Source organism: Mangifera indica, chromosome 10 (genome assembly GCF_011075055.1).
Source record: "Mangifera indica cultivar Alphonso chromosome 10, CATAS_Mindica_2.1, whole genome shotgun sequence".
NCBI lineage: Eukaryota > Viridiplantae > Streptophyta > Magnoliopsida > Sapindales > Anacardiaceae > Mangifera > Mangifera indica.
Window position 1 is genome coordinate 1,126,221 of NC_058146.1, and position 16,477 is coordinate 1,142,697.

General features: G+C 33.9%; 2 protein-coding genes and 1 pseudogene across 2 annotated transcripts; all 3 read right to left on the reverse strand.

Annotated features, from left to right (window-relative positions):
• Positions 1-876: 876 nt before the first annotated feature.
• On the reverse strand, positions 877-2,507 carry LOC123227758 (annotated as a pseudogene).
• A 2,661-nt stretch (positions 2,508-5,168) lies between these two features.
• Positions 5,169-10,391, reverse strand: LOC123226831 (zinc finger protein-like 1 homolog). Its single transcript, XM_044651341.1, has 9 exons — positions 10,006-10,391; positions 9,605-9,685; positions 8,723-8,843; positions 8,519-8,613; positions 7,321-7,392; positions 6,671-6,919; positions 6,421-6,529; positions 5,967-6,153; positions 5,169-5,655 (listed from the first exon to the last, which is right to left on the reverse strand). Exons 1-9 carry the CDS (start codon positions 10,027-10,029, stop codon positions 5,568-5,570), a joined length of 1,026 nt encoding a protein of 341 aa, XP_044507276.1. The 5' UTR covers positions 10,030-10,391; the 3' UTR covers positions 5,169-5,567.
• Positions 10,392-14,876: 4,485 nt separating this feature from the next.
• LOC123228188 (zinc finger protein ZAT10-like) lies at positions 14,877-15,734 on the reverse strand. The gene has a single exon (XM_044653482.1). It carries the CDS (start codon positions 15,684-15,686, stop codon positions 14,961-14,963), a length of 726 nt encoding a protein of 241 aa, XP_044509417.1. The 5' UTR covers positions 15,687-15,734; the 3' UTR covers positions 14,877-14,960.
• Between the last annotated feature and the right edge of the window lie 743 nt (positions 15,735-16,477).

The window sequence follows — 16,477 nt, forward strand, 5'->3', positions numbered from 1 at the left end:
GGCTATCAGTCAATCTTTATTGTGAACACTGCATGGAATATCTGAAACTGAAATTCTTAAGAATTGTTAGAAGCGGAAATTTGATGTGGGGATTGAAGTTAAAGACACGCGTCTGCTGATTTTGGTGTCTTTTCTTCCTCTAAGAAACCTTTTTTTCTGCTTTCAACATGTACTCTTATCTGAAGCAGGGTGATGTACAATGAATATATGTATTTTTATGGGCTAACTTGAAAGGAATAAGACAGAATCTCCTTCCTCTTGATTAGGGGTCCATTTGAAATGAGTTGCTTTGGATTTAAATTTATGTTTGACTTAAACGAGTCCACTCTAGTTGAAGTTTTAGTTCAACTCCAAGGGTACCCTATTGATTCTTTACTAGAGCTTATATTCTTTGGTAATACTTTTTTCTTTTCTTTTCTTTTTTAAGCTGAGTCTTCTATTTTTTGGGAGACTCGATGTTATCTCCAAAGTCACTATTTACCATTAAAGTCGGCTCAAATTTGAATTGGAGTTTGTCATTTTGAATTTGAGCTAAATTTATATTGGTTCTTATTCGAACTTAAGTTTGGTTAGAATTTAAAAGTTTTAGTTTTAGTTTGAGTTTACTTGCGTTAGCATTAAATTCGTTAAAAAAACTGTCAAAAATGTTGAAGAATGAAAAAAAAAAATCCTCAAAGATGAAAGAAGAAGAATTGTCAGATAAAATTTTAGAGAAAAAGAGTTGTTAGAAAAAATAAATCTATCAACGATTTTTTAACAATTCATTCAAGTCAAACTAGTTTAACTCAAGCTCAAATTATGAAGCTCCATAAAAGGGGAATTGGATAATGAGTTAATAGCTTGCCTTTTATACCAACAAATACTCGGAAGAGTAAGTATAGTTCAAATCATTTCTATTATATTCAGCCGATGAATAAGGTTGAACATATACAATGAGTTTCTCATAAAAATTACTCTCATGAATTTGATAAGAGAAAACTATGTTTACATGGTAAAACAAATAATTAAATTTATTGCATAATGGCAAAACTTTTATTTTATGTGAACTTGCTACTTGTATTTAGCAGAAAACTCAAGAATGGCCCTCAAGTATCTTCCGTATTCACCAAGGTACAGTGACTTAATCAAGTCCAATGTTCTTTCCATTGTAAGCAATGGGAGCATACATCCATAGATCATCAGAGCTCAAGAGCTGCGAAAAATGAAACCAAAAAATGCGCAAGAGTTAGATCATTTAATCCATGTATTTTCAAGTTCTACATCAACTTCTTCATTTTGCAAAAGATCTTAATTTCCTTGATTTGAAGCTGTAAAAACTTCACATACTGGACGGCTTCTTCAAGCATAGTGCTAAGATCAACCTTTGTTGAACTGGGGACAAGCTTCTGTAAAATCCTCAGCCTCTCATTGATTTTTCTTTTCTGGAAGATATAAAGGGGAAGATGTTCATGAATCAACTTTCTAATAACTGGCAGAAAAATAGAACTTCTAGATACTTACTTACCCTTCCATAAAGGCCTTGAGGATCAGTTGGCAGAGCCCCCACTGGCTCTTGTTTTGCCATTGAGATTGAGAGCCGCACCCCCTTTTGGGATCAAACTCAAAGTCTCTCCTCTGTTTTAGTTACCTAGAGACATTTGAATCGCCATCATCGTCTGAGCAGCCACTGCTTGAGGCCTGCCTGTTAGGACCACCATTATTACTATCTTCCTGATAATTGTTATTTGGTGAAAAAATCTTCAGGTTTTTCCTCAGCCTGGAAATTTTCTTATTCTTCTGAGCCTACATTGTCTAACAGTAAAAGCTTTAACCACAGCTAACAGAAAAAAAAAAAACAAATTGGCAGTAAATATTCCATGCTCACATCAATTCTGCCTCTGGATCTTAGAGTTTTCAGATGAGTCGTTAATGAATTTTTCTTCAGGACCCGGTTCTGGAATTTGCATCCTGGATTCATTTTTGGGCTGATTTTCCTTGCTTAAACATTTGTCTCCTAAACAAAAATCCATTGACACGGAACTCAATTAGTAGCTTTCCTGGCTGGAAGAAGTTGGAAAAAGAATGCAACCTGGCAAGTTCATTGTTGTTGATTCATGATGGCCATCTAAATCATTCGGAAACTGACAGTTTCCGAGAAATTGGGCCATGAAATCAGCCTCCTCATTGGTGTACATTCCGCTTAGAGATCCCCATTCTCCCACTGAAAAAGCTCCCAAAGGCTCCATATAATTTGTCCTTTAGGTATAATGTTTTCAAGTGTCTTAACAAGAAGAGAAATAAGCTCTGAAATTCGGAAAATTGCTTGAATGAGAAAGAGTCTTGTGAGACATATTTATACCCAACAAATGAGAAGAATGTCCGCAAAGCATTGACTTCATCTGTGTAACAATATCTCATTTCATATTTATCAACTATTAATGTACAAAAACTCCCTGGAATTAATTTTCGGAGTTCCATAATGGGGCCAAGGTACACCTCAGAGGGAGACCAAGTCCGTTCGATAATAGAATAAGCAATGATATGTATACACATGTTTGAATATATAATTAAGTATATATACGATATATTATCATATAATTAATTGATTTTAAATTAATAATAAATAATATTTAATTTTATAATAATACATTTCCTATATACTTAACTGTGTATTTAAAAGAATAGTTTTATTGTAATATAATTAGGGGTGAATCCAATTGAATCTACTACCCAGTTGGAACAAATCGATTTTAAATTGAAGTTCCAGCTTAATAACTCAGTTCAAGGTGGACTCACTGTTTATTTCACCAGCAACAGAGTTCACCCTGCAGTGGCCCTTCGATGAAGAGTAGAATTGCAATTCGTCATTGAAAGAACTGAGATCTGGGATTAAGAGAATCGCACCAGGCAATCTTGAGAACCTGGGGGTGTTTTAATTAAAATAAATTAAACATAAAACAGTATGAATATGAAAATTGTATGTCAACAAATTAAAAGGACGGCCAGATCGTGGATACGATGAGTATATGACATTAATTCTGAAATACTACCTGGAATCTGATAGCATTATTTGTTTACTGGATACTTGTCACCTCCCTTCTTCATTACCTCAAAAGTGTTTCTTCAAACTTCACAGATCCGAATCCATATCTATCAAATTTTCTATTGGACTGTGAAACCGGATTTCTTGTATCTTTGAACATTACTGTAACCCTAATTTCATAGTTCATGGACATCATCTAATAGAAAAGAGGAAGAGGAGACCATAGAGAGTAACATTAATTCGAAATATCTCCAAATCATTGAAAATGTACAAACCCAATCGTTTTCCAAATTTAATGAACATAAAATAATAATATCTACCACTTTACAAATCTACATTTTCTCTTCAACTAAATCTACCTATCTATTACTATCTAATAAACATTAGTCCATAAATTTGGATCAAACCCCCCAAAACAAATTTAACCCTATAATGCAAAACTTGGGTGAATCTGATTAGAACTAGCTGGTTTCAAATTTATCATTCAGTTCAAACGAGTTAACCTTTAGTTAAAACTTTAATTAGGTAGTTTGATTTGAGATCGGCTTAATTGTCTATCCGATGACAATGTTAATTTTACTGATAATACTATTTCTCTTTGAACAACACAACAGTCTTCTAATTACGTTGTATACCAATTTGAATGAATTCAAAAGCTCAAACTATGTATTAGAATTTCATTTGAACTCAAATCATTCTTAAACTCGGCTTAAATTGAATCTACCCCTGACAAAGAGAACCTATCCAACGAATAATGCACTGAAAAAAGCAGTGAAGAACTAGTCCAAATCCAAGGCCACATCCCAAAGTCCCAGGTTCCAGCGACTAAGGCCCCATTAACGCTTAAAATAAAACGAGTTTCTTAAACAAAAAGTAAAGGAAGCTTCCCATATGAATACAGATAGAATTATGTACATATATATCATTGAAATAATATATAAGAACTCGCCGGCCGGCCATTTCCACGATCTCTTGTTAGCTGGTGCAAAAAGGTTATTCAGTACGTGAGAATTCAAACAACTCGTTTGGGTGGGAATAACATTAAAAAACCTTCATAAAATCTGATTTTGTTCAGCACGTGAGAATTATTACATTTCTTATTCCTGTTTATGGATTCATTCATGGCCGGCTGCTCGGTCTCTCTTCGATAGAGCAGGAAACCCTTACCCATTAAACAAGCTCAACATATTGACAAATTTATATAGAGCAATGTTACATGTAATTGACCTAGGATTTAGTAAAACTGATGGAACATTAAAAGTGCAGATAGTTTTATTGATTTATACAATATGATTTATACAATATTTGTCTCTGTGATGGAATGTTAGTTTCATTTGTTTATGTTCATTCTCAAGCCTAAGCTGATTTAATTGTTACATAAGATGTTACATCTTAAATTTTAATGTGGTTATGCATTAGTACTTTACTGCATGAGGGGTTGTCATGTTTAGAATAATAGAATCTCTCCGTGTAAAGGTTGATTCAATTCAAATTGTTTGAGTTCTTATCAGAATTCAGCCGAAAGAATCAAGTTAATAAATTTCAAGTTAAACCCTTTCATCATGCCAATATTCCAGCATTGGAACTGATTGTTTAGAATCTTATTATATAGCAAGATTGTCTCACGTGTTGATTAAACAGGTAAACCCAATTTAATAAATTTCAATTTGAACCCTTTCATCGTGCCAATGTCACCACATCGAAGTGTTTAGAATCTTACTATATAACAAGATTGTCTCACGTGTTGGTTAGACAAATAAACTTAAGACATAATGATCAGACTTATAACTACTGTACCAGATAATTCAATATTGCACAAACATAGCAAAAACTCAAACCCAGGGTTCACCCTGTAAGTTTTAATATTCTATCAGTTTTGCTAACCCTTGAGATTTCTGTAAAAACTGTGTTAATTGACCCAAACAAACAATTCACAGCTCCAATTTCAGTAGTAATATATAGTTTGTTTCATCCTCAAGAAGTGATTGCATTTGTAGAATCTTGTACAAATAAATAGCTGAAAGAGATAAAGAAATTCGTATTTACTTGAACCCCGGTCCAATTATAAAAACAATGGCTTCTAAAAATGGTACTACAAAATCAAATTTAATAACCACTCTCATTATTGAAAGTAACACACAATCAGCACAGGATATTGTAATTTATAGAAATTAGGCTTAATAAGGAAATACAAGAACAAAAAATCATAAGAAACATAGCAGTAAATTATTACAAATATTCAGCCACCATTTCCTTTTTTTCGAAGTCTATCAACTAACTAGACATACTTACAATACAAATCCATTTTCGACACAGCATGTTGTCTTAAAACCTGATTCAAGGCTTCCACTCCAAAACAGATAACAAAGGGGCAAAGAGGAAAGAGAGCTAGGAAAGGCTACATACCATTCAGTGTCATCTGCATTTAAAAAAATAAGACAAGGAAAAAAAATCTCTCCTACCATTTGTATGTGAAGGAAGCAGGCACCGCCATTAATATCCAGCACATGGCATTTGTATGTTCAACCACAACCTTAAATCATAATCACTGCTGCTCATCATTGGGCAGCCCTTTCCCTAGAGCCCGTTGCGCAAGTCTGTAATATAGAATCCCCATTGTAGCCATGCATGCCCTGTACATGTTAATAGAGACAGAATCAAGGAATGTAATGACTGTTTGCTATAATTATCCAAAGAAAGATAGCTATTTGTTTGATGGGTACACATCTCCAAATTTTGCGTCTTAAACCAGACAGATACAGTTACATAAGCAATATGTCATAATATAGTGAAGGTGATTCGTTTTTATTGTTGTAACAGATCCAGGAAAAAGGAATATGTTGATGGCAAAACACAGAGAGTCTTCAGCAGATATGCATGAAAATGTAGTTACACAAACATCACAAGCATACATACAGTACAGAGAATGAAAGGCAGACATTACATAATTGCTATTAAGAGAAGGATTTTCCGTGGATCTGTCCTTGAGGGTCTTTGATGCCGCAATCGACCTTCTGGGACATCATCTGCATTTGATGCATCTTTACGTGGAGGAGCAGTCACTGGTAAAGTTGGTAATGCACTTGACCAGAAAGGCAGCAAAGCTCTGAGAAACTTATGACGGAGGGGACCTACAATGGCTCACCCCAATCAGCTTTACTTTTAAGTCTAATATCAGAGTCAAGGACAGAAGTCAGAAGAATTGACAAAGCATGCATTGAGCAAAAGCACAGATCATAAAGAAAACAAGACAAGTACTCCACACATTGGCAATGCTACATGTTAGCAACACTCCACAGCAAGAAATTAGTATTCATGCAAAACAGAAACTCAGAGCAGTTCAGTTCCTAAGCTGAACAACTTGTTCATCATAAAAATGTACTGAATGTTTTACTTACCCCTCCGTGTATACTTCTTACGATTCCCGTCTTCATCATCTGCAAAATATGAAATTTCAGAGTTCTGTCGCTCAACATGGGCTGTACTCTTTCGTGTTGTAGCCCCAGGCTGTGTTTCATAACAATATCAAAAGAAAAATAAATATAACATATTAAAAACACACACAACCAAAAGGACTCTTGAAGAAAAACATAGAAAATTACATATACATCTTATTTTAGATTCAATAATTAACTACAAAATCCTTACACCAGGAGAACCAGAGCTTTTGATAAAATTCCCTGTTGAGCTAGGACTCTCTATCTCCATAATTTCTGACACAGAAGTTGGCGCCATGTATCCTTCAGTTATGTTTGTTCCATCTTTTGCCACAGAGGGTAACGAGTTTGCTTTAGAAGACATTATTGGATCAGATGCAAATGCAGGGGGAGGACTGCGGGGCTCCATCACTGTCAAAGAAACTGGATGGTTTCCAAACAAATTCTTTTCCAGCCCAGTCTGCAAAATGTAAAGCAGGAGTTGTTTAAGATCTCAATGAACTGAAGACCCTTATAGATCAAAATCAACAAAAATAGAAAATCAATAACAGTCCCCAGATATTAGACCTAATGCACATTCCTGTTACAAAGATGCATGCCTTTTACCCCATATTAGTAAACATAAGTCTGACATATAGCTATCTAAACCTATGGTGAAAGCACAGAACTAAAGGATGACAGCAAAAGGTAAGACATCTATATCAACAGTTGATAACGAGTAGTTATCATGATGCTCACAAAAACAATCTTCAGCTTTGATGGAACAACAATTAGATAATCAATGTACTGGGTAACAATAGCCAGTTTCTACTCAGAATGAACATTTATTTACGACAATCTTAGAGGGAAGCATGAACTCACCTGCATAATTGCTTCCTTCAGCAGTGAATGAAGACGGGACCCAGAATCTTTAACACTCTTAGGAGGCCATATCTGCAAAAAAGAGAACACCATGCGGAAATGAACCATTGCAGAAAATATGCTTATCTAAAAGAAAATTCTAACCAACAACCAAAAAAGTGAAACAGAATATGACATATGTCAAGCAAAATTGTCAGAAGGTGTTAGGACACACATATTTGTATATGCAGGAGACAAGAAAATTGGGAGCACAGATGGCACACCATGGGAAGGAGGGACCACTTGGGACAAGAAGCACCCTTGGCAGCAAACTAGTCGGGTGGTTATGAGAGGAGCTAGGATAAAGAGAAAGTGTGGAGAGTAGGAAATAGGGAAGCAGGAAAATTCTAGGAAACTATTAGGAGACAGAACCTGGTCTCTCGAATACCAGGCCTAAGGAGTGTGTAAAAACTCTCTATTATTTTCTTTTGCTTTTGAAAGTTGTTTATGTAATCGGAACCACTGTTAATAATACTTACAAAGTAAAATCAATACAAGTTCAGTTAGCATTCAATCAACTTTGCATACAATTTTTGCATTTACGATTCAGTTAAATATGGATCTGCTATTGGATTGTCTGTGGGTTCCCATCAACCATTCATTGCAATGGAATGTACTTGCATGTGGACCATACACACCCACAACCACACTTACATAAACTGAAACAAACATCTTAAGATTTAAGTAATGCAATAATGATATTTAAAGATTAGAACACCTGGTAAACCTAGCTCTACTACTATGTTGGCTGACCACTCAATCTAAAAGGTTAAACTAGCAAGGGTGGGCCTAACAAGGATCATTAAGCTTGAAAAAATACCGTGCTCTAGACTGCCATAAAAGCAAGTCTCAATTTGTAAAGAAAGGATTTAAGTTATTATTTTATATCACAATTCAAAACTCTGGCAATTTTCCCATCATATGTATATTCATGAATTCATCATTATGATTTTTTTTTTTGGGGGTGTGTGTGTGAGTTCCCATCAACCACTCATTGCAATGACATCTTAAATTACCTTTCAATATAGTAAAAGAGCATGCTGAAAAGTGTTTATATATCACCTGAAAGACTACTCTATATGAACTACTGACAAACATAACAATGAAGTCAAGAAAAACAGATATAACAAGATTAAAGTACAAGCGATATAAGAGTTACCGCAGTAGAACATGATGGACACACATATCCAGCCGGTGCAGTGTGAGGAGGAAAGCTTTTGATATGCGAAGCCAAACAACTTGTATGTATAACATCTAAAATGAGGAAAAATAGTTGACTTTATGTTCAGCAGATGAATTCATCATGCAATCTCAAACCAAAAAATTTGAAAGAGGATTTAACAATATCTGAAAAATTACATACGCAAGCAACCCAAACGAGTGATTTGAGAGCTGGTCCCCTCTTCAAGCACTGCTTGGCACTGGCAACACTTTTGAGGCCAATCATACTCTCCATCTATTACCCACTCTGAGTACGTACGAATCTACAAATGTGAACAAAATAAATAAATAAGGAAATGTGCAAAATCTTCATGTCTAGCCAATGCAAATAAACACAAAGTGCATAGAAGTTTCCAAGATAATTTATAATCAAGGTTCCAATTAAAACATGCATCCTAAAGGAACTAATTGTTTACTATTCCAGGCAATTGCTGCCAAAGGTTTAAAGATCAAGATTGCAAGTTACTTGGTTAAAAGATTTAGAATGCAGCAACCAAGGTTGACTAAGGACAACTCTGACAATGATACCTTCAAAATCTTTATAACTAGAGTAAAATAGAGTCTACACTTATAAAAAAGAAAAATGCACTGAAAAATACTTAAAAAGGGTGGGAAAGGAGGAGGGGAGATCATCTAAACTGGTATGGAGATTCTGTAGCTCAACTCTTATGAGATCTAACTATAATCAGCCAAATTTGGTTTAACATTGATTTAAAGCTGATAAATGTTTGAAAACCAAATATTGTACCTAACCATTATCCAACATTGGAATCCCATGCGTATGTATGATTACATTCTTCATATAAATCTTAATAACTTCCATTATTTAGTCTTTCTCGCTTTACAAAATAAAGCTGATCTATGCTTCTATTGCTATACCATAATCAGCTCTAAAAAATCCATAAAAACCCAAAATGGCATAGTAGGATGCATGATTATAGCCTTCACTAACTCCACAACACAACAGGATCCAGTAAATCAATGCACATTAGAAACAAACAAACGAAAAATTCACTGTACTTACTACACAAATTTGGTGCTCTGGAAAGCAAATGCATTCTCCACATACGGGAACCTTGTGCACGAAACAATATAACTTGGTGGCCTGAAACACAAAAAAGAGGCCACATAACAATTCTCCAACATAACAAAGACTAACAATCGGTAAACAAAAATGAATGCGGCACTTTTTTCCCTGAAATGAATCGATCTAAAACAGTAAGAAAAACCACGATTTGAATTACAAACGATCCGACTAGATCAGAAACAACAAAATATTGAAACAAATCAGATCTAAAACCTCAATTAATACACTCTAAGTCTCGACGCGAATCAAATCATTCTGGCATTAAAAATATCAAACACAACTTCATTAATAAATTTGGACGAATTAAATCAAGTGATCAGCGACAAGAGAGATAATACCTTTCGGCATTTGCAGACCACCATTGCACCGGAAACCGAGCAGACACAAAATCGGCAAGTGTGACGATTAGATGTTGTTAGAGATTAATAAATAGATTGCAAATTTATTATCTAGGGTTTAAGCTGAAGCTTTGACAGAATGGTTGAAACTTGGAAGAGAGATCAGTTCAGAAAACAAATGGCTAGTGTTGTTTTGTTTACAAATTTGTTCGGTTCAGGACTGTCAACTGGGTTGGGTACCCGAGCTCCGGCTGGTAATTAGAGGGAATAACTAAAATTAACAAAGGTAAAATGGTCTTTTTAGTATTAAAGTATCTGTAAGACGAAGTCAATGACGACGAATGGAACTAGTGAAGTAATTTCATATCCGCCTTATAGGTTGATGAATCAAACCGATAGCGGCGCGTAAATGAGTTTGTTCGGATAATAAAAAATATATATTTTTATCATAGTTTAACTTAATATTTAAGAATTTCCGTTTATAGTTATATTATTTATATTTTTAATAAATTTAAATAGAATACCAATAGTAATACATAAAATCTTTCTAAAGGATTTAATTCAACAACCCTCACTAGGGCTGGATTCGAGCCGAGTTGGCTCGGCTCGGCTCGATTCGAGCCCGAAACGAGCAGGGTTCTGCTCGGCTCGATCAAGCTCAAACCGAGCTCGAGCTGGCTCGGGTTGGCTTGATAATTTTTTTTTTTAATTTTTTATATAAAACGACGTCGTTTTGATCCATATATATATACAAAACGGTGTCGTTTTGATATGAAAAATGAGCCGAGCCGAGCCATAAACTAGCCGAACTTGAGCCGGCCATAAAAAAACCGAGCCGAGCCCAAGCTCGCTCGACTCGAATCCAACCCTAACCCTCACCCAATGAATAAAATGATAGTGATAGTGAATCTTATTAGTAAAATCAAGGAATGTTATCCCATTCTTTATTTTCTTTTCATTCATTATCGTGATGATGAATCTTATTAATGTTTTTAAAATGTTTAATTTATATACCAAACTTTGGAAAACAAAAATTTATATTGTCTCTCTATCCAACAAAACCACCTCATCATTTTGAATGAATTCAATTTTATAATTGAATTCGAATCAAAACTCAATTCCAACTCCTGTTGTATAGCATGCTCAAATTCCGCTTTTTCCCGTAATTGTCAAATTTTGTTTCAAGGTTTGACCCATGTATCATGTCACAACAAACGAATAGGCCCTTTTTCAACTTCGATGGGAATTCGACATCCGACAGCCTTAAAAAATTTTCGTCTTTCCTCTGGTTTGAAATTGACCGATGGGGCAATTTGTATTCTTTTCGTTCTCTGAATTGTTCCACCGGACGAAATCAAGCGGCCTGGAATCGTTATAAAATGAATTAGAGAATTGGGTTTGGTCTCAAGGTTGGGCTTCGATTGTTTAATCTGTGTGGGTTTGATTAATTCTGTTTGGGTTTAATTGTGTAGGGACATTTCTGCTGGGTTCGGTGAAAGTGTATGGGCTGTGAGGGCTATTTGTATTAGAGTTTGAATAGAAGTGGGTTGGGTTTGGTTGGGTGAATGTGTATGCTACGGTCTAGTCGAGTCGGAAGAGCCAACTTATTTTTTAAATTGACCAAACTAAAGTTAGAAAAAATTCAACACAGTTTAACTCATGAATCAAAGTATGATTCAATTCAGTTGAATTATGCTTACAATTCGATTTTGGTTATATCAAACAATTATCAAAACTATATCATTTTGTCAATAAGTTACAAATTTAAGTCATAAACTCAAATCGAACAATTTTTATTCAAATCTAACTTAAGCTATCCTAGATTTTGACTAGATGAATTCAAACTAAATCTTTTTTCATTCAAGCTAAACTCAAACCATAGAGTGTTCAAGCTTGGTTCGGCTTATATTCATCTCTAAATCAATCACTTGATGACATGCCAATATGTTATACACATTCATAACCACCATTTAAACATGTGTTGTCCCATATATGCATAACCTTATGTACCTTGAATAAAACTACGTACAAACAAATATTACTAAATTATTCATACAAATTGAAGTGTCAATATGCAATTGGATTATATGATTATTAACTTTTTCTCTTATTACAAAATCGCATAATTGCATGCTTTCACATTAGGTTATATGAATAAGTTAATAAGATTTGTCTATACATATAATATTACTCTATATGTCTCCTACACGCTAAGAATACTATTTGGGGTTAGCTATCCTTATCTTTCAGAATTAGTTAAAAAACATTTTTATTACCAATAGATTTATATGTACCTATTTTTCATATACAATTCATATATACAGATGATATATTATCATATAATTTAGTGATTTTAAATTAAAGATAAAATAACATTTAATCATATAATAATACATCATCTGTAAATACGAATTATATATCAAAACTGGATACACATAACATTACTCTTTTATCACTTATATAATAAAATTGATATAAGAAAACCACATGAAATTTTATCTAAAAAACAACCAAATAAATGAAGTGCACGATTATTCCTCTTTTGTGATCTTGTTTAATTTCCAAGCTAGTGACTAAATGTCAAAGAGAGCAACATTGGTTAGGTTCATGTAAACTCCAATTAAAGCATATAATTAATTAGTTAATCTCGTAAAGGACGTTCTCATTCCCTTATTTTACTAGTTAAGGCAAAGAATATTCTATAAGGCTACGTTTGGATTGAATAGGAATGTAATTGCCTTTATAACACGGCAAGTTCACAATTAGAAGATGAAACTCTTCCTTGTCCGAATTTGTATGCAGGACATCTAGCATGTTATGATCAATAGTTAGTTACAGGAATAGCAACTTAACATATCTATTATCCGTCAATCATTCAAAAAGTATGGATAAACCTCTCATTCAAAGACAACAAGAAGAATTTTGTAAAGTAATATATCTTTCTAACGTTTATAATTGTTTTCTTATTATCTCCTGTGTCTATAAGTTATCGTTTTTTTATCAAATTAGAATAATATTGTTAATATAATTATTTTGTTTTTGTTCAAATAAAACATAAATGAATATTGAGAACAATTTTTGAATTAGAAATATCTTGATACATTATTTAAAAGTAATTTTTTTTCTTTTTGTTATATAAATACGAGAGACTGATATGAGGAAAAAGGTTTTATGCATAAGAATTATGAATACTCTCATAGAAATACAATAATTCTCATTAAGACTCATATCTAAAATTAAGTCATTCTCACGATAAGTCGCATTATCTCTATAATAATTAATAACGTAATTGTAAATTTAGGTTTTTAACCATTAAATCAAATTACGTTAAAAATCTCTGTGTTTGTCTAATTATCATTCAAGTTTTTATCTCACACAAAACTTTAAATTATATACATTGATTGATAATAAAAAATCTCATCAACATAATGTAACATATCTTGAATGTTGGGATGTAGCTATGTTAAGCATGAACTAACTCTCGAGAACAACTTTAACGCCGTGTTTGGTGGGAAAGAAAGTGAGGGGAAAAACCAAGAGAAGAAGGTGGGCAATAAGGGGCATGTGATAATAAGTAGTCCAAAACGATAATATAAGAATGTGGCAGGTCAGGAGAACGAGAAAGGCAAAGCAAGAATTGACTTTTATTATATATGAATAAAAATGTAACAAGTGTCAAGAGGCACGCAAAAGATGCAAACCAGAGAGCTGAAGAATGCAGATGAAATGAAGAGGAGGATGGAGACATGTGCATGGAAAGCATGAATCACATGGGTTGGGTTGGATTAGATCGGTTCTAACCTATCTTTTCTTTTAACACAACGTCAGTTGGGTTCTCTACGACTTCTTCTGATTAGAATTGATTCAAATTAAATTATAAATATAAAGTGGTTTGAATTTGGTTTAAATTAAATATAATTAATCTTAAATTTAAATTTAAATTCATTTGATCTGATATCAAAAAACAGTATAATCCATATAAAAATATTTTTATTATTTTTATCATGGTTTGTGGAATATTTGATGGGTTCCTTGCGTGACAATTAAAGCCACCCATTGCCATTTGCAAATTACTTGAACTAGTAGGCTCCAGCCGTTTGAAGTCTGAAATTGAACATTTTTGCTTGGAATATTTAATTATATAATAATTTATAAATAAAATAATATTTTATGAATTAGTAAATCACATTTTCCCACTAGAGGTTTAACCAAAGATACATTTTTGCCCCTTGATTCATAAATTATACTTTTACATATAAATCAAGCTCCTAAAAAAAATTGACATTGAGGAAGAAACTATAGTCACCATATTTCGTCAAATATAAGATTTGTTTTACTTGAAACCAACATACACAGAAGAAGGATTGACAATAAGTAGGTATTCTATGTTTTTACCTCTACTTTCACTTCCAATGAACTCGCAAAGAAGGAAGCCGATATAACACATTATAACTTACCTAAAGATCTACGGAGAAGGGAGAATCATAAGTCAATTCTTTTTTCTTTATAATAAGATAGGTTGTGAAAGAGATTTGTAAACTGGTGGTGGTGGTGGTGACTCAATTGTTTGGTGATGAAAAAAAGAGAGAAGAGACTCGAAATAAAGAAAATGATTTTCCTTTTAATTTTAGAAAATTAAATAAAACTTTTCCTTTTACTGTCGGCTTTTTGATAACGGAATTTGATTTTATGTCAAAAAATGTGATTTTATTGTATCATCAATGGGGTGAATTGTATTTCGACAAAGCTTGGGTGGGAAATTGCGGTTCACTCTACATGAAGCCCAGTACTGAAAGAAAGAATGAATGAATCACACTACAAAGACGAATTCTCTGTACAGGTACGATTCATCTAAATCAAAGATAATCCAATTTAAACAAACAAAAATCAATAATCTTTTTTCATAGATGACGATCCATAATTATAATTCAATCAATCTTTCTTAAGAACAAAGTCTAACATCTTGCAGTTTCTTGATCCATCAGGAACTTGGGTTTCTTTGTCGCCAAGGGACTCTCCACTTCCTGGGACCAGAACTCCGGCAAGGCCGGCAAGTTCAGGTCAAACCCCCGTAGACTGTTTGACCCACCGCCCTCAGAAAACGAACCACTGGCTGTAGCACCAATGGAGGAGGCGTTAATATGATTGCTGTTGTTGTTGTTGCCGCCTTCATAGTGGCAACGCTTGTGACCTCCCAAGGCTTGACCAGAAGGAAAAGTCCTGTGGCAAATTGAGCACTCGTGACTCCTTCCACTGCCGCCGCTTGTGAAGGCAGTGGCCTTGTTGACTTCACTGGAAACAGCAGCGGTGGCGAAGGAGGAGGAGGAGATTGATGTTTCAGTGGAGTTCTTGCGGTGACTAGCCTTGTGTCCACCCAGAGCTTGGTAAGAAGAAAAACCCTTGTTACATACAGTACACTTGTAAGAAAGTTTCAAACTTGGAGGCTCCGGTAACCGCTCTGGCCGTTGCTCAGATGACGACCAAGATGGGTTTCCAGCAGTGGAGGTGGTGGAGGTTCCACCACGAGCAAGCATGATAAGACAAAGAGCCAAGTACTCTTCCTCAGTAGGAGCTGGAGACTCACTCCGGGGACGCTTTGATCGCTTTCTTTTGGTCCATGAGTCTTCATAGCTGAAGGCCTGAGTGGAAGCCGTTGGAGAATTCAAAGCTTGAAGAGCCATTGAAGAGATTTTAGAATGAATTAATGGGCAAGAAAGAGTGAGAGTGGGGTGATATTTATATATTGGAGCTATAAAGAAGACTAATTCAAGTCAAAACAAAGCAACGCCTGCCTTACCCATGTTTGAGTGGGTCACTTCTTCTGAATTCTATAAAATAGGTAAAGCCCTAATTCAATAATTACTTTCAAAACCACTACATTAAATTAGTCAAAATATTAAATTACATTAAAACTCTTGGATACATGTAGACACATGTTATTATTTTCATATTAACAATTATTTAATTACTATTTAATCCAAATTTAATCACCTTTTAAGAAATAGTCAGATTAAATAAACCTATTTGATTGGTTTAACCATCAATTAATTCGAACTAACCTTTTTACTTATGGATTTTTTAAATCATTATATTTTATAATATGGTATCTCAATTATATGTTTGTGAGATTATATTGCCTAATTATGTTTTGGTACTGGTATTTGGTAGATAGGGATTGCTTCTTGGTTGCTATACTTGAGCATTGTTTCAAGATTCTACATTTGTCTACATTTATTGTTTGTATTCTATTTCCATTTTCATATTTTGATATGTAATTAATTTAGGATCTCCTTATACTTAGAATTACATTTATGTAAATAATAAAATCTATTATTTGATTTCTTTTAAAAATTTACCAAATTGAGTCTAAGGGAGCGTTTGATTTGGGTAATGTTTTATTACTAAAATAGAAAGATTACCTTAAAGATAGATTGCTTAGAAGATTACTGAGTATAAATGATTACTATGTTTG